At 35.6% G+C, this 24427-nt stretch overlaps 2 protein-coding genes and 1 long non-coding RNA gene across 4 annotated transcripts; all 3 read left to right on the forward strand.

The window, feature by feature from the left end:
* The first annotated feature begins 2812 nt into the window (after positions 1-2812).
* LOC107770941 (protein transport protein SEC23 E) lies at positions 2813-10432 on the forward strand. The gene is made up of 12 exons (XM_075227687.1): positions 2813-3936; positions 4018-4191; positions 4695-4856; positions 5244-5386; positions 6482-6557; positions 6716-6888; positions 7091-7172; positions 8026-8103; positions 8509-8670; positions 8775-9038; positions 9292-9396; positions 9789-10432. The coding sequence occupies exons 1-12, from the start codon at positions 3181-3183 to the stop codon at positions 9936-9938; spliced, it is 2325 nt and encodes a 774-aa protein (XP_075083788.1). The 5' UTR covers positions 2813-3180; the 3' UTR covers positions 9939-10432.
* An 878-nt stretch (positions 10433-11310) lies between these two features.
* LOC107770938 (UDP-glycosyltransferase 75C1) lies at positions 11311-13600 on the forward strand. The gene is given in 3 exon segments (XM_016590264.2): positions 11311-12396; positions 13105-13153; positions 13156-13600. Coding segments are annotated over 3 exon segments (1356 nt in total). The 5' UTR covers positions 11311-11379; the 3' UTR covers positions 13446-13600.
* A 3470-nt stretch (positions 13601-17070) lies between these two features.
* LOC107770939 (uncharacterized) lies at positions 17071-23797 on the forward strand. 2 transcript variants are annotated; one of them, XR_012697875.1, is made up of 3 exons: positions 17120-17366; positions 20196-20708; positions 23596-23797. It is a non-coding gene; the product is annotated as an uncharacterized LOC107770939 (long non-coding RNA). The 2 variants fall into 2 exon arrangements; XR_012697874.1 differs by lacking the exon at positions 23596-23797 and having other exon boundaries at positions 17071-17366; positions 20196-20829.
* Positions 23798-24427: the final 630 nt, after the last annotated feature.

Here is a 24427-nt window from a genome sequence, read left to right on the forward strand (position 1 = left end):
AGCTCTGGAGACAAACCTGGTACGATCAAACTGAGCTGCATTGGTCGGTGCCCGTCCCCGAGATGAGCCTCCATGACCACTTGATGAGACCCCGGTAACGCGTCTCTTCCTTGAAGGTTGCATGTTACCTACATAATAAATACTACAATCAGTGGAGAGCAGAATATGTGACCCAATGGCGGTTACTCAGATTTCACTCACACAATTGGTCACAATTTATATTCAACACTCATTAAGGCAAATCAACAAACAGGTAGTATGCATATGTTCCTCCCAAGTCACCCAAAGATCCAATTACGCTAGTTGGCTTCATCCAACCGCTCACTATGACCACGTCAAAGATTTGTTATTTCTAAACCTACCTTTAAACCCACTGTATTGATTTCTCACATACGTTAAGAGTTATGTTGTTCGGCAACTACCTAAATATGTATCTTTTCTCAAGCAACACATAATAAATAGGCACAGTCAATCGATGGCTATTCAATCAACTTAAATAAGCACGCAGTTGAATAAATAGACAAATTCAAAGGTTAAATTATACTAAAACATAACAAGAATTCATCCTCCAAGAGGTTCCATCAAAACCCTAGATAACAAATTAGCTATTCATAATAGTATGCATAACTACAATACTAAAATTCATAACCAATAATAGAAATAGGAATAAGGAAGTGAGAAACTTGTAAAAGAATTCTCCGCCTTGCTCCTAGTATGTTCTTGCCTTCTTAGATCGAATCCCAAGTCTCCTTAGCCTCCTTAGGTCTAAATTGTGTCAAAAATATGTCAAAAGTACTCAAAATACTATTTTTTCATGTATATATACAAGTAGGGTCGGGCCCAAACAATTATACCATCTCCTACGCGAAAAATGACACTTTTCCAGGTCAGGACGTCCGCGGCCGCGAATTCAACCGCGGATTTGGCCGCGGATTTTGGCCAGTTTTTGCCTCACATCTGCGGCCAGTGCGCGGTCGAGCACTTGTCGTGTACTGTGTACCCTGTTCTTTTTGGAATATGGAAAAACGTAAAACATGAAAGTTGTAGCCCTTCGAATTATATTGCCAACCATATATTGCGGAGCTCAAATGGAGTTCTGAGTGAAAAGTTATGTACAGTTTACTAGACAGTGTGCAATATGCCTACTCGATTCTTCGTTCGTTCTTAACTATCACTTGTTGATCCCCGAACACGATCCTGGCTTAATATCTTGAGCTTTTACTCAGATTTCAAAGCTCCAAATCACTTAAATTTATTCCATAACATCTACATAGCTCGAAATCACTCCTACAAGGCATAAAACACACAATTAGTGCAAAACACTAGCGATTAAAGCTCAAACTCAATTAAAGTGCAGTAAATTGGAGTGTATTAAGCGACTAAAATACGTAATTATAGCCTATCATCACATAGACAGCCCCTTAAACTTACACCAAATTCCACTTAGACACCTCAACCAATGCATGTTCCTATTGACCACTTGAACTCCATATAAAATATACCTATTAAACACAAAGTTGATAATTCCAAACCAACATTAATACGTGAATCTCACTCTCTTTTAAAATGGAAGACCAAACCAATAAAAAAATTACATGTCAGTAAAAATAAAATAGGCAATATTAAAAATAATCTGACCCCAAAAAGAAAGAGAAAAATAGAGTTTATGGCAGGGAATACCGTTGCCGTCACCGACAGAATCTGCTATCAACCAACTTTAGCTACAATACAAATCTTAATGAAAGTTTTTTTGTATTCAAGTCTTATGAATGACATCTCATAGTAGGCGATCATTAACTTGTCTGTTAGTCTTTTATTTACTTCGATTCTTCTTCAAAAAAAAATTAAATTTACCTATATTAAAATGCGATTGTCGTGGTGGGCGCCCGAATCTGATAAAAGGATGAAAATTGCAGTGATAATGGTCAGATTTGATAAAGAAGAAGGCAGTGGTGGTAGTGATCGGACTTGAAGGAAGTGGTGGTGGTGGTGATGATGATGTGGTAGCAACGCCGAATTCGAAGAAGAAAAAGATAGTGGTGGATATGGTGGCCGACGGCGGAAATGAAAAAGATCGGGGAGGAGATAGTGGTGATGTTGGTGGTTGGATTTGAAGGAGAAAGAGGTGATGATGATGGTGACAGTGGTCGAATTTAAAGGAGCAAGATGAGTCGGTAATTATGGTGGCTGACAAGATATAAAAAAAGGAAAGTAAGTGGTGGAGATGGCCATAGAAGAAGAAAATAGTTTGAAAATTGTTTAGAGAAAAGGTAATTATTGTAGATTACTTTCCGGCCAAAAAGTATGCATTTTTCGGTGAACAATATGCAAGATAAACTTTTCACGCACCTGTAAGATGTGAAAAATACGTACTATTACATATTAGCAAAATGTGTTTAATAGGAACATTTTGTAGAAAGTTTAGATGTTCAATAGGAACAAGCCTTAGTTTAAAGTGTTTAAGTGAAATTTGGTGTCAAATTTAAGGGGCTGTGTATGTATTTGGCCTATTTTTTTTTATAGTATTAAATCTAACAACTAAAATTCATTAAATATTTGAGGTAGATCAGTGTTCATTTTTTCAAAAAACATTGCTTAGAAGTATATTTAGGGATCGTTTGGTACAGAGACTATTTTATTTTACATGGAGGCAGGATGAATAATCCCAAATTTAATGGGATATGATGAGATATACATGATTAAATTTGAGATTAAATTTATATCGAATAATAATTTATACCGTCAATCAAATAATATATAAATTTAATCGTGCATCTTATTCTACCTTGTCCCGCCTACGAAACGACCCTTTGTATTATTTTAAAACTATTCCAAACATAAGGATTATTTTACAAATTTTCTCTCTCATTGAATAAAAAATTTCCCAAATTCATTCAGATTACCAGAACCAAAGTCCCTGTGTAACCACAACCCACCCGGACTTGCTTTATTCCATAGCTAAATCTCTCCCTTCTTCACATCGTTCAGTGTTTGACTGAATTTCCTCCTCCTTTTCTCGGTGTGACCCCTCTACCCCTTCTCTCTCCCCTCTTTCTCCCTTTGGGGTCGCGCCAATTCACACACACACACACACACAGTTTCTCTTTGTATTTTGTTCCCAATTCACACACAAACACACCAATTTCAAATCGTAAAGGGAAGGTCTTTTGAATCTCATCAATGGCGACAGAGATGGCACAACCAGATGCAGAAGGGATTGACGGAGTTCGAATGACATGGAACGCATGGCCACGAACAAAAGTTGAATCAAGCAAGTGCGTGATCCCAATCGCTACCTCGATCCACTTGATCCGTCCTCATACCGATCTCCCCACGCTCTCTTACCCGCCGCTTAAATGCAAAACTTGCTCTTCAGTTCTCAATCCCTTTGCTCGTGTTGATTTTCAAGCCCTAATTTGGATCTGTCCGTTTTGCTTTCAACGTAACCATTTTCCTCATCACTATTCGGGAATTAATGAAACTAATGTTCCTGCTGAACTTTATCCTCAATTCACCACAATTCAATACACTCTCCCTAACCCGGGCCCGAACCCGACTCAAAACCCTAACCCGGTAGATTTTTCGATTTCGCCAATTTATTTGTTCGTTTTGGACACGTGTATGCTTGAGGAGGAATTGGAATTTGCGAAATCGGCATTGAAACGGGCGATCGGGATGTTACCGGATAATGCTATGGTGGGGTTTATATCGTATGGTACGCAGGTCCAGGTGCATGAGCTAGGGTTTTCGGATATGTCGAAGGTTTATGTTTTTCGGGGATCGAAAGAGTTGTCTAAAGATCATGTTTTGGATCAATTGGGCCTTGGAAGTAGTGTTGGTGGAAGACGGGCCGGTCCTGGCCCAATTGGGGCTCCCAGTATTGGTGTTACCAGATTCTTATTGCCTGCCTCGGAGTGTGAATATACCTTGAATTCTGTCCGTTTCAACTTGGCAATTATTTATTTGTCTCTTTATTTGATGTGTATTGACTTGTTTTGGCGCATTGTTATTTTGTAGTTGTTAGATGAATTGAGCACGGATCAATGGCCAGTCCCACAGGGAAATAGAGCGTTACGCTGCACTGGTGTGGCTTTGAGTGTAGCTGCTGGATTGCTTGGAGCTTGTTTGGCTGGTGCTGGTGCTCGGATCGTGGCCTTAGTGGGCGGACCATGCACAGAGGGACCTGGAGCGGTGAGCCTTTGAATCTGTTTTCACTCTGTTTTGTGCTTGTCATATCACCAGACTCCCGCATTACCCTCTCCCCAACCCAAAGAAGAAAAAGGTTATCTTTGTTCTTTTTGATAAGTAAGATAATTTTAACCTTATCAAAAAGTAAGGTAATTTTATAAATGAAAACCAGCCTCAAGCGATTGCTGGTGTATGGAGACAGTTAGAACCAAAACAAGTGTCCTGACTGACTGCCACTTAAGTGTTCTCCTAAGGCTCATGAAAAGATGCAGTCACCCTGTCTTTTGCCTAATTTTTTAGGCTAAAAGTCATAATCTTGAAATTTATTTGAGTCCGATTAGAGACCTGCATCTTTACGAGAATGGCACTTAATTCGATCCTTAATGGAGAAAAAACAATTTTTTTTTGTCTCTATTGCCATTTGTCACCTGGCTAAATTGAATCCTTATTACTGATGAATTTCAATGCCTTTTCCTATTCTTTGACTTATCTCCTCGTTTTTGCAGATTGTGTCAAAAGATCTTTCAGAACCAGTTCGTTCTCATAAGGATCTGCACAAGGATGCAGCACCCTTTTTCAAAAAGGCAGTCAATTTCTATGAGGAACTTGCAAAGCAGCTTGTTAATCAAGGTCACGTCTTGGATGTGTTTGCTTCAGCACTTGATCAGGTTTGTCTCTGTGTTAGCTTTGTCATGGTGACACGTGTTATGTGTCATAGAATCTTATAAGTGAAGGTGCTGGCATTTCTCTAGTTACTAATCATGCATTTGATCCTGACATTCATTTACAGTTATGCTGGGTTCTTAAAAGCTACTACATGTGTATTTTTTTATTAACTGATTGAACAAGGAAACCAACATTTGAGCATCATATACGTGGTGCAACATATTGGGCGCTGAGCGTATTAAGTTGTATCATGTGTATATTTATTTTGTGTCCTTATTGGTGTGTTATGCACGTAACTTGAGAGGTTAACTGAGACTGATTAATGCTGCTCGTGAATTGGCAGTAGATGATGTCATGTTTAGTTTTGCAATAACAATTTTGTGTTTCAGGTTGGAGTTGCTGAGATGAAAGTAGCTATTGAAAAAACTGGAGGACTAGTTGTTCTAGCTGAAAGTTTTGGCCATTCTGTCTTCAAAGATTCATTCAAGCACATCTTCGAAGATGGTGAACAGTCTCTTGGGCTGTCCTTCAAGTGAGCTTCCTGAGATGTTATTCTATTTTGTCTCATTTGCAAAGGACGCTATTTTTGCTATGTTTTCAATAAGGCTGTTTTGACCGTGGAAAGATTTCCAACATTATGGACGGGACTATCATACTTCTAGAGGCCCTAAAGCTGAAATTATCTATAATATAAGATATATTTATTTGAAGGTTGTTTTTTGGGTCCAAGCTGTACACCAGCGAGGGGGGGGGTTTACATAGATAAAGGAAGAGCATGGGTTAAAGTACTCAGCATATGTGAATAAAAAAGAATCTGCCTTGCCTTGTGATAGATGCAGTGCATAGCAAATGAATTCAATGAAGAAATTGATAGTAACTGACGAGGAGTTACTTAATTGTCAACTTGAAGCTATATGTCCAACTTTCTTACCTGTAAATATGTTGTTCCAAGTAAATTCGGCGATCAACTTGAAAATAACCAGTTGAAATCCTCACACTATAGTTAATTGATTTAGTTGGGTCTTAAGGAACTTGATGTACCCAAGGATGTGGCCAAGTGATCAATAAAGTGGATTGAGAACCATGAGGTCTCATGTTAAATTCCAGGGGAGGTAAAATGCTAGGCGATTCTTCTAATCTATTCGATCCTTGGTGGACAGGTAACTCTGGTACTTGTGCTAGTAGGAGATAGCAGGTACCCCCTCGACTATGGAATTAGTCGAAGTACGCGTAAGTTACGGTTATTTAAAAGATAAAACCTTAAGGGACTTGAAAGAGTGGTTATACCTTAGAGAGGAAGTTTTGGTGCATGTCTTCTGGTGTGTTCTATTTATAGTTGGCTTCCTTTCTCTTATTGCATTCTCCACTATGATAAAATACTAAACCCTGGAGCGCTCTTTTCTCCCCAACACAAAAAGGAGATATACCTTGGTAAGTTGGGGAACTTTCATTATGCAAGTGATTCCCATGAATTGTACTCTTACAGAAGAATGTATTTTAATTCATATTATTTGTACTTTTGAGCAGCATAAATATTGTGTAGGACTCTCTCTCTACTGTGATAGATTCATTTTATATTTTAATTCAATGATTTTGTCACTGAATATGATGCATTAAATTGTTTCAGTGGTACATTAGAGATCAACTGCTCTAAGGATATTAAAATTCAGGGGATAATTGGACCATGCACATCTTTAGAAAAGGTTAGTTCAATAAACTTTTGCATATTATCAGTAGTGAGTTATTACCTAATGTTACACAGTTAAGATGTATTCTGAAAGCTTGTTCTCCTGCAAAAAAAAAAGTTAACTTTTCCAGTTACAGTTTTGACAGTTGATATTGATAATTTGGTGCTATGCAGAAAGGACCTGCTGTTTCCAGCACGGTTATTGGTGAGGGGAATACTACTGCTTGGAAGCTGTGCGGTCTCGACAAAAACACTTGCTTGACTGTTTTCTTTGATGTTTCATCTAGTGAGAAATCAGACCCTTCAGGCAATCAAAATCCACAATTGTACATACAGTTTCTCACGAGGTACTTGGATCACAAGGAACATTCGCCTCTATTTCTTTCTTATCATTTAGTATAAAAAGAAATTATTATTGCTGAGATTTTGTTATTATTTGATGGATAGGAGATGTGTACTTTATATACACTGTTTCTCCTCTTGAACAAGTCTATATAGTAGGGCAGAAGAGTTACCATGTAACTATTGTTGGTTTTGATGTAAATGCAGTTATCAGAGCCATGATGGTCAAACAAAATTACGCGTCACGACCATTACTAGAAGATGGGTTGATGCTGCTGTTAGCACTGAGGTGTGCGACTGAAAGTTTGAGCTAGAAATATCATTTTTTAGACAATAACTTCCATTACGGTTCTCTTCTGTATCGCTCCAAACCCCAATATATTTTTCCCCAAGAATAGAGAGTAATGTTACTTGTGCCCAAGAATAGAGAGTAATGTTACTTGTGAGTAGTGCTTTGTGAGGCAGCTCTTTTTGTTTACTTGAGATTGCATTTAAAGAGACTGATTACCCTCAATTCCCCTGGCCCCACAAACAAGGAAAAAGGAAAGAAAAATTAAAGAGTTAGAGATTGAAAAGGGAATATAATGTATTATAAACATGTGAAACAGGACCACATTATTCATTCTATTTCATGCGAGTTAATTTTCTATTTAAGACATCCTAAATGATTGGCATTTCTATAACTTTGATGAGTCGATCACCCAACAATTTCAAATTCAGTTGTAAGTCCAATAAAATATTTTCTCCATCGAACTCTTTTTTCCAACAACTATTGAGGATGAGCTTGTCTATAGTTTAATAATATTTTCATGTAGATACAACAACCACCCAGTATAATCCCACTAGTGGGGTGACTCGAACTCACAACCTCTTAGTTGGAAGTGGAGGGTGCTCACTACTAGAGCAACCCACTCTTGTCAATATTTCCATGCAGATATAACTGGAAATTGTTATTTTGATAGATTCTCTGTATTCCTCTCAAAGTCCTCTGAGAAGGGCTTCCTGCAAAGGGTATCTCGATAAGGAGAATTTCCCTTTTGGGTTTTGCTCTTGCTTCAAGTTGAGGAATTTTTTGTTTGGATTTTGAGGGGACCATACGAGTGTTTGTTAATCTTGACACTGCAATAAATCTATTTTCTCAGGAATTGGTGCAAGGATTTGATCAAGAGGCTGCTGCGGTTGTAATGGCTAGATTAGCTTCTTACAAAATGGAGATGGAGGTATCTTCTCTAGACTATATCATTTGTTCTGCACATAGTTTTACAGTAATAGAGTAACAGCATATATGTGAATGCCTACTTGGTTTCATTATTTTATTTGTTGGCCTTCTCAATTCCTTATGGTAGTCTTGCTATTCTTTGGTAAATGGCAAAGCAACAAGGTTAGTTGAGTATGCTTGAAGTAGTGAAGAATTTATCCTTAAAAACATGAATTGTGGTGAAGTATGCAAATTCTTTAGGATTTGCCAATATACGGGTTCTAAAGTTTCTCTGCACTGAACATACTGGATTCAGTTTTCCTCCATTGCAGGCATTGAAGCATCTGTTTACCATAGCATACCTGAACTTCATAATATCCCTCTTCTCCTTTCTGTTTTATTGATAAATTTGGCTAACTGATTTCAGGAAGATTTTGATGCCACAAGGTGGCTAGATCGGAATCTCATTCGTCTCTGCGCCAAGTTTGGTGACTATCGGAAGGATGACCCCACCTCTTTCACTTTGAATCCTTCTTTTTCATTGTTCCCTCAATTCATGTTTCATTTACGGCGATCCCAGTTCTTACAAGTAATATACCTCTGGATGTTCTTTCTTTTCTCTGTCACTAACTTAACAAATTGATATCATGGATGTACAAGTTCTTAATTCTTACTAATGTATGAGTGGCACAGGTGTTCAATAATAGTCCAGATGAGACAGCATATTTCCGCATGTTGCTCAACCGAGAGGGCATAAGCAATGCTGCTGTCATGATTCAGCCAACACTAACGGCATTTCAATTCAATTCACTGCCTGCCCCAGCCTTGCTGGATGTGGCATCCATTGCAGCTGATCGCATTCTCTTGTTGGATGCTTATTTTAGTGTAGTTATTTTCCATGGAATGACAATAGCTCAATGGAGAAACATGGGATACCAAAACCAGCCTGAGCACCAGGTAGGCCTCACGTTTTCTGTCATCCAGTGTTATTATTTTTTTTGTCTTATTTGTGGTAGCTTCAACTTCAATCTGCCGGTGCTTCATGATGAGATCCTGTGCTTTAGCCTTCTCACATTAAATGAGGAAAACTAGGACATCTCTTCTTCATTCCTCAAGCATGCATAATTTGTGCTAAACTAGCATGATGCAGTTTCATAATGTGTTTGTGAAACAAAGATATGTATTCTTTCCCCCTTTCTCCTCTTTTCAGGCATTTGCACAGCTGTTGCAAGTTCCACATGATGAGGCCCAAGCAATCATCCGTGAGAGGTTTCCTGTTCCAAGACTGGTGGTGTGTGATCAACATGGCTCCCAGGTAATGAATGCATTTTTCAATTTAATTTTTGCTGCCTTGTGCGATGTATAAATGCCCACTTGCCTGTTAAGGAGTAGGATCTACTTTAAGTTCCTAATTAGGAAATGCAAGGACCAGTAACTTCCATCATATCACCAAGTGATGAAGTAGCATGAATATGAGGTTTTTTCTGCATAGTCTTATTTGCTTTTTGGAATCCCTATTTTTAAACAATCTTTTGAAGTGATTCTTACTCTATATTCTTCTGGTATGAGGTACCATTTCCTGAGAAAGAATCGGACAGGAGGCTGTACCTAAAAAGCTGAAAATTTACATTTGTCTTCTTGTGGTTACTGGCTCATTTTGTTTTAATTGGAATGTAAATGTGACATCTTTTCACTCATGCTGGACAGGCAAGATTCCTTTTGGCAAAATTGAATCCATCTGCTACGTACAATAATGCAAATGATATGGCAGCTGGATCAGACGTGATCTTTACAGACGATGTGAGTCTTCAAGTGTTCTTTGAGCATCTTCAGCGGCTGGCAGTGCAATCTTCTTGATAAGAGAAGAAAGATGGCTGTTAATGCTTGTTCCGATTATGTGAAGATCTTATTGAGTTCGCCTCATCTACCCTGCCAGCTTCTCATCGAAAGTTCATGATTTTCTTTTCATCATCCATAAGATGAGAGGTCAGACCAAGATATTATTTGGAAACTAGGACTACATATGACATTCTTTCAGGTATAGGGGGGTACTTTTGCTTCCTTTAAAAATAAAGGGTAATGCGACTTTTTTGTTGTCTTTAATTATATGAGAAGGGGGTTATGTTTTAAGTGGAATGTCATGTGTGCTCCCTCAGGCTGTTGAGTTAGAAGATAATTTATGTCGGGAACTTCTTTTTTTGCTAGTCATTACGAGGCAAATAGTTTGTGTCTGCTTTTGTATTGATTCGTAGTTGTAGTTGATTGGATCAAGGCTTGTAGGTCAGGAAGTCTTTGAAGACATTGCTTATTTTGGGCTTAATTTATATTTTAAGGTATCGGGTATACATACATGGACATTTGCTTCCTTTATTTCATGTTACTCAAGTATCAGAGCTGGCCAATGCGCTCACTCTATTTGACTGATTTTATAATCAAATTTGGGTTCAATATATACCTTTCAATTAGTCTTTTTTCTAATGGAGAGATTTGACAATCTTTCGTGTGATGATATTTTTCTAAGCATCGGGCATGTGATAATGTTTAAATGATTTTGTACTTTACCCACAATTTTAAGGGGTGTTAAATGGGTAGGTTGAGTTGAATCAGTAAATTTTGATTGGCGGATGTCATTAGTTTTGGCCAACCAGCCAATTTTGTATTTTACCCACACGTCGAGCTGAATCAGTAAATGGGCGAGTTAAGTGGTTAATTTTGACTTACAATTGAGTTTAGCTGATACTTTCTATATTTGGGTCCAAAAACTCATTATTTTATTTTTTTCTATCATCTTATCATTTTCTATTATTAAATAATCTTATTTAATTTTTCGTCTTGCCTTTTTATATAATAATAATTTTATCCGATATTTTATTTTTTTGGTAATAATATAATTTTATTCTTTATATAGTTGGTGCATTACTACGAAACGATACCTCCTCCGGTTCACAATAAGTGATTTTTTTGTCTTTTTTTTTTGTGGTCCAAAATAAGTGATTTTTTCAGATTTCAAGAATGAATTAATTATTTTTTTTCCTACATTGTCCTTGGAGTAAATAGTGTTGGAATATGTGTTAGAAGTGTTTATGTGAATAGATAGTAAAAGTTAATATAATCAATTTCATTACTAATTAAAGTTAAACGGGCTAAAAAATCACTGGACCAGGGAGAATATTAAGTATGCAACGAATATATTCATACTGTATAATAAGATAGATTGTATAATAAGATATTTTAAAAGTCATCTTCCATAAAAAATCTATAGTGCCGTGATTGTTTTCTCAAAACATTGGTCAAAACAATGAAGAAACACCATTTCCTTATCATCTCTTTACCAGCACAAGGTCACATAAATCCCACTCTCCAGCTCGCCAAAATACTCGCACGCGCCGGTGCACGTTGCACCTTCGTCACATCCGTCCACGGCTTCCGCAAAATGAACAACCTACCGTCCATCGACGGACTATTCTACGCCTCCATCTCTGACGGCCACGACGACGGCAGGCCCAAAGAAATGTACTTCGGTGACTATTTAAACGATTTCAAGCGCGTGGGATCGGAAAACCTCAAAAACCTTCTTCACAAATTTACCGACGACGGCTATCCAGTTACTTGCTTAGTGTACACAATTCTCTTCACTTGGGTTGCCGAAGTGGCGCGTGAATATCACGCGCAATCTGCATTTCTGGCCATTCAATGTGCTACTGCGTTTGCCATTTATTACAATTTGTTTACTACCAATAACGGGATTTACAGCTCGACTACTGAAATTGAGCCCTCATTTCCAATAAAATTACCGGAATTGCCACTAATTTCTCGTGATGATATTCCTACGTTCCTGTTACAGAGTGATTCGGCTTCTTCTTTTATGATCCCTGTAATGAGAGAACACATAAAAATTCTCGAAAGTGATTCAAATCCTCGTGTTTTAATCAACACGTTTGACGCGTTAGAAGAGAAATCACTGAAGATTTTGGAGAAAATTGGGGTATGTTCAATTGGTCCTTTGATTCCTTCAGCTTTTTGCGATGGAAATGATGTTAATGACAAGTCTTTTGGATGCGAACTGTTTGATAAATCTGAAAATTATTCACAGTGGTTGGACTTAAAAGCTGAGGGTTCAGTTGTTTATGTATCATTTGGGAGTTTAGCTGTGTTAAAAGAGGAGCAAAAGGAAGAGATTTTGAAGGGTTTATTGGAAAGTGAAAGGCCATTTTTATGGGTAATTAGATCAAGCAATGAAGATGATAAGATCAAGAATGAAAATTATGGCTTGAATGGAAAAGGGATGATTGTCCCTTGGTGTTCACAAATGGAGGTACTAAATTTTATCATAAAATTATTTTTTGTCACATTAAAGCATGGCGAAATTAGTGTGTTCAAACTTGAAATAAGTGAAAAAATTTCTCGTGTTCATTATATGTTATACACCTTTAAAACATAATATTTTGCCTATATATGATGTGTAATTTTTCGACGAAGAATGGTCAATTGACCACCTTTTAAGACATCTAGCTGCATTTTACATAGTGAATAAAGTTTAATGACTTTACTATTATTGTGGGTATATTCAATTATTTTAACGGGTAAATAAGTATTTCGCAACTTTTACTATTATAATGGATTAAGTTTAATTACTTTAACGTGATACAAAATATTTGTAGCTTTATTATTATACTCCGTTCGTCCTAATTTATGAGACAATATTTGATTTTCGAGAGTCAAACGAATTATTTTTTACCATAGTTTTTCATATACCTTTTAACTATTTTAAAATTTTAATTAATGTGACTTATACTACTTTTTACGTAATTTTTAAATATGTAAACTTTATTTTGAAAAACTAAAAGATTCTATGTCTAAATGCACAGTCAAAATTAAAAAGTTCGAATCTTGAAAAACAAAAAGTGTCACATGGGACAGAGGGATTAATAGATAAATCATATGGTTATTTTATCTAAAAATTTAAATTGTTAGGTGTGAACGTATTCGGTTATTAACTTAATTAATGATATCTTTTCAACAGATATTTTTTCATAAGTCAATCGGATGTTTCGTGAGTCATTGTGGATGGAATTCGAAAGAATAGCTTTGGGCGTGCCGCTGATTGGGTATCCACAGTTCTCTGACCAAGTGACAAACATCAAGATGGTGGAGGAAGTTTGGGGAACAGGTGTGAGAGCTAGAGCAGAAGAAGGAATTGTCAAAAGAGAAGAGTTAAAAAGGTGTTTGGAAATTTTAATGGGGAATGGAGAGAAAGGGAATGAAATAAGAAGGAATGTGAAGAAATATGGAGATTTGGCTATGGAAGCCGTGAGAGGAGGTTCCTCACATTATAATTTGAACAAGTTTTTAGATAGTTTTTGAAGCATTTTTCTCTCTTTGATGATTTTCAACTTCGTGTCATTATTTATTTGAGGCTCGACTAATCCGGATTTGCAACGAAAAATTTGGGGGTGAAGCCGCTCTCCATCAAGAGTGACTTCATATTCAGTGTTTGAATTCTAAATAGCTGATTAACTAACGATGGGAGAATACTTAGCACTCTGTCACAACTTTTAGCTTGTTTGGTATGAGGGATAAGTGATAATTAATTTCGAGATTAAATTTGAGATGAGTTTATCTCATATTTGATTGGGATAAAATTGTGATATAACTAATTCCGGGATTGTAATGTTTTTCTATCCCTATAGAAGGGTGGGATAACTAATCCCAGGATAATTAATCATGTGATAACTTATTTCCGTAATTGTGAGGCATTTCTCAATCTTGAATTGAGGAAATAAAATGACTCCTAAATTTGGTGCTTTGGATGATGATGTTCAATTCTCCTCTGACAATTCTTATGTATTGGAGATCTCAATCCAAAGGAAAAAAAAAGCTTTAGTTTCTATTTATGGAAGTTAAAACACATCCGCTTTCATAATTCATTTACACTTATTGAAATCAAATGTGGCATTGTAGAGGTGGCAAATGAGTTGTTTTGGTTTGGTCAAGATGGACTGACTCATTAAATGGGTTATTGTCAACCCTATCCAAAGTTCACTTGGGTTAAGATGGGCTGAGTCAAGCAGGGCTAAACTAATGGGTTGTAACTCAAATGGTGTTTATGTCAACTCATGCAAAATAATTTCTTTCCTCAATTTGGATTTAGAATTGTATTTGATAATTCTTCATCTTATAATACTAACAAAGATCAGAATAATAAAAAAATAGTAAAATTACAACTTCCCCCCCACGCCAACCCCCGTCCCACCACCACAACCCCTCACCCTACTTCCCGAATCTCCACCCACCCTAAATAGAAATATTATTTAGAGTACTTTTTTAAATGTTGGTGATAGAGTATTTTTCTTTTTCATGATGTAGAAAAAGTATTTTTTTTTTCACAAAATATGTATTTTTTTTTTATGTTGTAGAAAAAGTATTTTATTTTGTTTCAACAAAAAGAGTACTTTCTTTTCATGATGTAGAAAAAAATATTTTTTTCCGCAAAATTATACTTTCTTTTCCTGTTGTAAAAACGTATTTTCTTTTAATGTTGTAGATAGAGTATTTTTTTTTTCATTTCAACAAAATGAATATTTTCTTTTTATGATGTAGAAAAAGTATTTTTTTTTATTTTAATAAATAAGTACTTTCTTTTCATGATGTATAAAAAATATTTTCCTTTTCACAAAATGAGTACTTTCTTTTCATGTTGTAGAAAAAGTATTTTCTTTTGTTTCAACAAATAAAGTACTTTCTTTTCATGATGTAATAAAAGTATTTTTTTTTTTATAAAATGGGTACTTTCTTTTCCGGTTGTAGATTTTTTTGCTTTTATCAATAAAAAAAATATTTTTTTTCATGTAGTAGAAAAAGTATTTTCTTTCATTTCAATAAAATGAGTACTTTATTTTATTTCGATATCTAAAAAAATAGCTCAGTATCCGTCCTTTATTTTATTGATATAAATTTAATTTATTATTTTTTCTGTAGTGATAATGTATTTCTTCTTTATTTTTAGATTTTTTTTCATATTTGATGATTATTGTCAACAACAGTTAATTAAATAAATCATTCGACATCGTGAAAATAAAATATTCATTTTGTTGAAATGAAAGAAAATACTTTTTCTATGTCATGAAAAGAAAGTACTCACTTTGTTGAAATGAAAGAAAATATTTTTTCTAAATTATGAAAAAAAAGTATTCTAAATAATATTTTTATATATTTATGGTGGGTGGTCGGGGTGGGGTTGGGTGGTGGGTGGGTGAGAGTGGGGGTGAAGTGCGGATGGGGTGGGGTAAGGGTTGCGTGGGGGGTGGAGGTAGGGGAAGTGCGTGGTGGATGGGGTGGGGTGGTGGGGGTTGGCGGAGATGTGGAAGGTTGAAAAAGAGTTTTGGAAAATATTTTTCCTTTTCTTGATAGGGAAAATATTTTCCTGTAATTGGAGAAAAATGAGTTCATAAAGAAAATATTTTTCAAACATTTAAAGCAACAAAATATGAAAAAATTAGAAAATATTTTTGAGAACATGAACCAAGGTAAAACTCTAAGATTGAGCATTTCCATGAGTCAATGTTGGACATCATCATGTGTTCATTTCATCATCATGATTCATGATGGGTTAACTTAGGCTAACCCAAAACAGCTCATTTTCAAAATCCTAGCTTAAATCCATTAAAACTTGGACGGGTTAAATGAGTTTGGGTTAGTTTTGCCACCCCTGTGGCACCAACTCACAAAGCTGTATTTAACACACTGCAATCAAATGGAGTAATGAAATATTTTGCAATTAAAAATATCAAATAATGAATACAAGAAAATAATGTGGTTCTTAACAATTAATTGAAACTCTTTAACCAGGAAGATAATTTTATGGTGATAAATAAAAGGTACTGTCGCAGAACCATAAATTAATTGTACCCTAAGATATTGAATTAAAAATTTAGAAACTTATTAATAAGATTTACTGTAGAATTAATGTCACCATATAAGGAAATGATGAAGCTTTATTACAAATTAAAAATGTCAAAAAATAAGTACAAGGAAATAATGACGTTTTTAAAAGTTACTTTTAATTGCAGTTTATTAAGCATGCAATGCATTTACCAGAAATTTTATTTTGTACTAGACTCACCTATTATGTGACTGACACAACTTATATGAGACTCCTTTAAAACTTTGCCACGTGGATTTTGGGTCCCACTTTAAGTAAAAATTTGCCAACTCCCAGCCCTTGCCCTTAAAAAGGATAAAAAATTAATTAACATCTTAATTTGATGGAATTCTAAATCCGAACAACAACCAGACCTTAACCCTACCCGAACAAAGAAAAATAAATAAATTCCAACTGAAGCCTTAAGCAACTAAGAAGAAATTAGCCCCCCCCCCCCCCCACCCCTCACCCAAAAAAAAAAGAAAAAGAAATTTGGATGGTAAATAATTACTTATTCAAACAAAAAGTTGCATAAAAATTCAACGGAAAAGCTTAAATTTACCTATGAAATCTTCGATCTTCTCTGTATTTACTTTCCATTTACCTTTTGGCCCATGAAATTCCTACACAATTAATTTTGTTAAATATTTGCCATCCCCAATATTATTCAGCTTGGTTCTAACTTCTAACATTTACCTTCGTGGAGCCCCGTTGTAAAATGAAAGATCCAAGTTTACTCTTAAACTATCAAATGGGTTTATATTTACCTTCTATTTTACTTTCATCGTTGAAAAGAAAATTCCATTTCGGTGTTGAATTAAACTAAAAATATTGATATTTTTGGATTTGTCTTTATAAAAATTTGACTTTCCTAAGAAAATCTTCAATCTCTTTTTAAAAGTATTTTCTCATCCATAGTTAGAGAAATTAGAATATCATGAATTAGGAGAGAGAGTGGTCCCATTTTTTGGGATATTTTTCATTAGTTATCATGTTTATTTGAAACAAATAAAATATAATATAAAATAGAAATTAAATATCTTCTTTTAAAGCTTAACTAGCATTAAACTAATCCTGTAATTGACAAATTGAATAAATTCAGTTTTCCATTTCTTTTACATTCATTATAAATCGCGTTTTGTAATAGCATCTTGAATGCAAGTAAGATATCGCATTGTTCCAATACGCCTTAAAAATCGTATTCTTTAATGCGATTTTTAACTCGCATTTAGTCAATGCGTTTCGTAAATCGCATTCTTTTGATTTAATTAGGCTCAGCCAAAAAAACTCCTGGACACTTGGGATTCGCCTACATCTGACGCTTAGCTTCTCTCGTCCGGCCCGGCCTCCGGCGAATTTGACTGGTAACTTACTCTCTCTCTCAAAATCCTCAGTGATTTTTCAAAAGTTAATACTTTTGTGCCGATATTGTTCAATAAATTTTTGGTACTACCAATTTTCCAAATTCAATCGCCTTCACTCTTTCGGTTAACTTTTGCTACTGTTGCATTGATTTCAATCTCTTGGTACTATTGAACAATGAGTGCTGGCTTTGCTTTCTACACATTTTTTCAGTTTTATTTGTCCAATTGTGGTTCATGTCCTAGAGTTATTTCTTTTTTCTTATTTTTTTGAGTGATGTATTGAACAACTTGCCAGTGTGAGCTTGCTCACATTGCTGGTGCCAAGCTTAGATAAGGGAGGAGGGTCGATGCAGGCTCACTCTAACTTGTTTAGGATTTAGGGGTAGTTGTTGCTGTAGTGATGTTTTAACTTTTCGAAAAATCTGTATGCGAAACACTAGAGTTATACAAACCTAGAATAGCCTCTTGCCATGTGACCAGGAGGTCACGGGTTCGAGCCGTGGAAACAGCCTCTTGCAGAAATGCAGGGTAAGGCTACGTACGATAGACCCTTGTGGTCCGGCCCTTCCCCAGACCCGCGCATAGCGGGAACTTAGTGCACCGTGCTGCCCTTTTTAGAATATGCTTTGGCCATTTTAAGACTCAAATTTAAATGCTTTTCAACATAATTTTGTTGCACTAATAGGTCAATGGGGGTTGAAGCGGAAAGCGAGAAGTGAAGCGCACGATTGACGACATTAAAAAAGTACCAAAGATACATGAATTTAGCACTCTAATGATCAAATGGCAATTAAAATAACTAATTTCAGTATGGAATAAACTGTAATGGTGATATTGATCTAACTCCTCAATGTTGAGATTCAAATAATTGACTGTTTCTCGTTAGATCACTTTGTGCATCATTGTTTGAAGCACACACTTCTATGAAGCTTCATGCCTTCACTCATGAAGCAATAACCCCTTGCTTTGCATGGTTTCATTGCTTTAAGCAACGAAGGGATGGCTTTTAATAATGAAACTCTTCTAATGTTTTAATTCACCATTGTCTTTCCTCCACTTTTTATTTTATTTTTTAGTTGCATTTTACATTTGAATGCTATACAACCATTATCTTTTTATAGACTCAGTGCACATGTGATGCACAACTAGACATACTTCAGTAAGTTTCTAGGTTAATCAACTCTCTATATATTGAAATTTGAAAGAAATGTTCAAAATCTTCTCTGCTTTGCTCTTTCTTTTCAATTATTTTTTCCTAATTCCCATTAGTTCCGTAGTAGTTTTAGGGATTTTGATGTTTCTACTCTCTCCATCCCCTACAGTGGTTTCAGACTCAATATGAAGTTTAAGACATAAACTTATATTTTATGTTAGTAGCCGGAAGAAAATATTAAAATGATGGTAGAAAAGTTAGTTTGGTAGACAAAACATCACATCGAAGTTTAAATTTGAGTAATTGAATGAATGTTAATTCTTAATAGTTGAAAGTAGTATAGAATATTATTATGATTACAATGGTATCAAAAATTTTGAGACGTCCGAATGAAAGAAATACCATATAAATTGGAATTGATGGAGTTTATTTTTTGCATCTTTCTTTCCATTCTAGTCCTGTCCCATAGTTTTGTGCCCTTATCAACAGATCGGTGTTCTGAATCAATAATTATTTATGGTGCTCAGGACTCAGGAGAAAGTATAGCTAAGTACAGCAAAAAGTTGAAAATGATCAACGTTTTAGGAAACATTAGAACAATTCGGCCGTCCAACTTAAAAGATGAGCAATGTAGACATGTTATTCACAGATACCGAACCTTGAGTCTTGGAATTGATTTACTCTTAGTAACCTATTATTTCAACTTACATAAGCTCCAGATCAAGCCAGCTGAAAGGATTATAAAGGAAGATATTCATTACATTAAAGGAAGTAATGTACTCTTTTTTGTCACTTCCTTTGATGGATATGGTGTGGCAATTGTAGATAAAACTATGAGATGCATAAAAAATGAAAGAAAATTATATGAAAGCATTAATATAGAAAAAGTTTTGTAAAAGCATGATCCTCTAAAAAGACACCCAGTCTTGTATGAAATAGTTATCACAGTGTAGAGGTGCTCCAAAAATTTACAAAGAACACAAAATTTCTTAATTAAAACGTCATTGATTTCCCTCTTCGGCTCTTCCTAAGTAGTCCATTGAAGTGCCTGCATCCAATGCTCTACGTACTCGTCCTTTCCTCATGAGATAATTTCTCTAATATTGGCAGGCATTACTCATTCAATTCCAGTCCTGTTCCACAATATTAGACCATAGCCAATATGCAACCAGACAATAAAATTCTATTATCTTCTGGTCTTGCAAGTTTCTTCTGATATTGTGTTTGCAGAAGTCCCCCTTCCTGCTCCCTCTATATTTGAACAACTGCTTCCTTTTGCTAGCAGAATATAGCATCTCCCTCTCCAAAATCTAATTCTGGTGTCTGTGGAAATTCGTTTTTTCACATATTTGTAATGCCTCTTTTAAAGAAAATGGACCTTCAGCCTAATGTATATAATGATTTATGGTGAATATTATTCTAAATTATGTAATGATTTGGTGGTATTTGCTAAGTCAGCCTTTGGGCATCTCTATGCACTTATTATTTATCTTTTTCTATTGCTTAAAAAGTAACGCCGTTTTGAAAAGTATTTGCTGGAAAAATTTGGCTGAACCAAAATATGTTGGATTACCAGATTCTGTTATAATGGAAAGGGTTTTGGGCAGTCTTGCCAAGTTTTGATTCCATTACCTTATGTCAAGTAGTATTTAACAACTAGCATCTCACTGTTCCAGGTTTTCTTCTCCAACAAAGTATTCCAACATTTGACATGCTTGGTGAGCATCCATGAGTTCTCAAAGCGCTAATTCAGTTGAAGACATTTTTGACTCGTCATTGAATCTAGAGGACACTCATTACAAGGAAGGCTACTCCCAAGGCTATTCGGATGGCCTAGCCTCTGGTAAAGATGAAGGCAACCAGGTGGGGCTCAAAACTGGGTTCGAAGTAGGTGAAGAATTGGGTTTTTACAGAGGTTGTATTGATGTTTGGAGTGCTGCAATCGTAGCAGAGCCAACCTGTTTCTCATCCCGAGTGCAGAAAGGCATCAAACAGATGGATGAATTGCTTTGTAAGTACCCCTTCTCTGACCCAGAGAACGAGTCCGCCACTGAGATTACTGACTCTTTGAGATTGAAATTTAGAGCTATTTGTGCAACGCTGAACTTTAGACTGGAGTATGATGGGTACCCCAAAGCCTCTGGGGTCGAGAAGTCTGGATTCTAATTGGTTATCAATGGTCTGATCAGGTACTTTCCTTGTAGACAAAATATAAATTTGCATTAAGGTGGTTAAAAACTGACATTAATTTAAATATCAGTGTTGAAAAGATTCCTGCCGGAAGGTATATGTATATGCTAGCTTTATATAGGGCTCCCTGTCATGTTGTGTCCTTATATATCTATATATTGTACACACACAAAAAAAAAAATTTCGCCGTTGGACTACAAACTTGTATACTTTGAGATCAGATATTTATGGAAAGATACTTTCAACGGTTGTAGGATAACTAAAACAAAAGATTTCTAATCAAATAAATAGGTTAGGTGGCCTCCTTCTCCCTCCATCAAAAAAAGAAAATAATGCTAGTTAGTGGTAGTTGTGTCAACTCCATACTTGGTCGATAAATGCTCACATGATTGGTAAAAAACTATGATCGCTATTATCAGTTGCTTTGCTATATGTTTTTTGATAAGGAAAAAATATAGCACATCAACTGATAATAGCTATCATAGTTCTTTACCAATCAGTTGCTGTGCTCTAAAACTTTGATAGAAAATGACTAATTCCAATCATGGGATTGTTGGAAGGTCGTTATGGTGAAGAGGGTCATTTATAGTTAAACCTATTTTTGCTGAATCTTCCTCCATTCGCATAGCTATAGATGATAATGGGGATAATCTCATTGATGGTCTTTCATCTTTCTTCTTTATTGCATCATAGTCACCAAACTATTTTTGTAATGAAAAAGTCACTCAACCTTATCCAAGTATCACACAAAGTTACTAGATTATTTTTTTGCTACAAAAATGGTCACTCAACTTTGCGCAAGTATGATAGAAAGTCACTAGGAGGAAACAACGATGTGGTGATAGTGGACATAATATTATTTCTATGATACTTGGGCAAAAATGTGTGTCTTTTTGGTTACAAAAGAAAAACTTATTACCTCTTGTGATACTTAGACAAAGTTGAGTGACTTTTTCGTTACAAAATTAGTTTAATAACTTTTGTGCAATAAAGTAATAGGTAAGTGATCATTAGTGAGATTAGATTGATGAATCCCCATTACTGACCTGGGGTCTTGCCATTTAATTGTTGAACAAGGACTAAATTCCGAATTAGTTGGCTCGACTATACGGACTCTTTATATGCATCCCATTCTGTTTAAGTCTAATACAAAATAAACAAGAAGTATTTTAATTCTCTTGCTGCTAAATCCAAAGAAAAAGATGTAGAAGAAAGAAGGAAAGCAATCATTATCAAAGACCCCAGTAGTAAGAATCTTGAGTACTTTTCTTTCTTTTGTTTTTCCTGAAAACCAATGTTCAAGTATTAAATATTTGAGGTTGTACATCTATAAAAAGCATTTTTCCTTCTTGAAAATTACTAGTGATAGGTGATTGCCAAGGATTAAGGCTAGGGTCAAGAGGTGGTACATTCAAGCTCTTGTAGATAGTGATGTTTGTAAGCATTAACGATCTATTATTTGTGTAAGCATTAATTATCTGATAGTGTAAATAGATACCTAAAGAAATCACCTTTCTAGAAAAGCACATTTTACTTCATTATATTGAACCCTGATATGCAAAACTTGTTGAGTATCGGATTTGTTGGCTACAAGTTAGTTTTCCTTGCTAGTCTTGCGCACCTCCAGTAAAATAAACATATCTCGATACTTACTAGAAAACGATATTTCACTTCTTGAAGATAAGTAGTATAAGTGATTGTCTAGGTATAAGATTAGGATCAGGATATTGTGCATTGAACTCTAGTACATAAGTGATTATTCATGTTAAGATTATGGTTTGAAGACGGTGCATTCGAGATCTTTGTAGATAAGTACTTTCTAGGGTTATGATTACTATTTAGAGGAAGTGCATTTAAGTTCTAGTAAGATAATTAAGTCATCATCTACAGTATGCTTAGTCTAAATTATCTTAGTGATTTATTTAATCCTGTTTGTTAAGTGATTTTCTAGGGTTAGAGTTAGGAGATATTGCATCAAAGCTTTAGTACAAAAACGGTTCTCTAAGGTTAGTGCGAGGGTTAAGACATAGATCTATAGTAAATAAGTGATCTACTTTAGCCTAGGATTAGGAGGTGATGTATTCAATCTCTTGTAAATAAATGACTTCCTAGTTTTAGGGTTAGGGTTAGGAGACTAGGCTTGACGTAAGTGGAGACCTAACACCCCAAATGTATTTTTCTCATAGAAACATGCATGACCTACGCTTGGTAAGTGTTTTAAATGATGATTTCGATGATTATGGGCGAGAAAGTCTATGTGGGGATGAGCATATGCATGGGAACTAAACAATAAATATATTTTGAGATAGTAAATGTGCTATAAACTTTCATATAAGTCCTATGACATGTAAGTCATTAATAATGCACGTATGCTTAGTCTAAATGCTCTAAGCATTTTCAACATCCGTAATGCATATGCAACAACAACAACAACCCAGTAAAATCCCACAAGTGGGGTATGGGGAGGGTAGAGTGTACACAGACCTTATTCCTACCCCAAGGGGGTAGAGAGGCTGTTTCCGATAGACCCTCGGCTCAAGGAGACGAAAAAGACAACATCCGTAATGCATGATTGCATGTAATTACGTTAGCATCATAAACAGGTTATGGACCATCTGATGCTCGCACAGTTTGGTTAGAACTTTAGGTAACTTTGAGCCATTGTTGACTGTGGTGTGAGCTTGAGTCGCTATGGACTGTTAGGTGCTTGCATAGCTTGCTAAGCTATGATTTTAAGTATACGAGTTATCCATAACTTCACGAGATATACAAGCAACATGATTATTGCATATGTTGATTCTTATTAAAACACTTGTACCAACTTTTAGAGGCGGCTCCATGGGTGCCCATTAAATTTCTTACTCCATTTATTTCCATGCCCTACAGATTCAGTCGTCCCTCTAGATGCTTCAAGTTGTACACCACTCCATTTGCTTCTACCTGTGAGCCCTCCCTTATGATTGTGTGGCGGCATTATAAATTATTCTTATTCTTTATGCATAGTTGGGTTATATCCCGCACAGTTGATGTATTTTGATACATACTCTTATAGGCTCCTTGACTATATTTGTGAGTCTACGTACATGCTTTTGGTTTTGTTTGTATTGCAATGTCCCTTGCTCAGACTTGTTCTGTTTTTTTTATGTCCCGCTAGATTTAGATAACCTCTAATGCGTTAAAGACAAACACAAAGCAATGGAATGAAATGGGTCCGAATGGAATAGATATAGTATTGTCAGCCTTACCTAGTTAGGAATTGATGCATTGTTATTGCCTTGTTGGTGTGGTAGTGTTGAACAACTCCTCATATATTCAAAGTTCCACCTTCCAAAATTAGATAATTTCTATTAGCAGCCACAGTCTTTGTAAACCTTTGGTCCTTGATCAATTCTTCCATATTATAGGCGGATCCAGAATTTTAAGTTTATATGAAGTGAATTTTTTAATACATATACAGTGCCTTGAGCCAAAGCTATTGGGTTTCTGTCGGACACGTAACTTGTATTGTGGCTCTGCCCCTGTTCCATTAAACTTGTTGATGGGGCGCCAACATGAAAATCGCTACTTTTATCTTCAATATTCTCAGTTGTTGACTTTAAATTAGATGGAGGAGATGGAGGGTCAAAAGTTTGATGTTGTTTCTTCCTTCCGTTAAGTTTAGCCATTTTGAGTTTAGCAACTTGTGAGATTATATTGGATTTTGTTGTTGTTGTTGTGG

This window comes from Nicotiana tabacum, chromosome 13 (genome assembly GCF_000715075.1).
Source record: "Nicotiana tabacum cultivar K326 chromosome 13, ASM71507v2, whole genome shotgun sequence".
Classification (NCBI taxonomy): Eukaryota; Viridiplantae; Streptophyta; class Magnoliopsida; order Solanales; family Solanaceae; genus Nicotiana; species Nicotiana tabacum.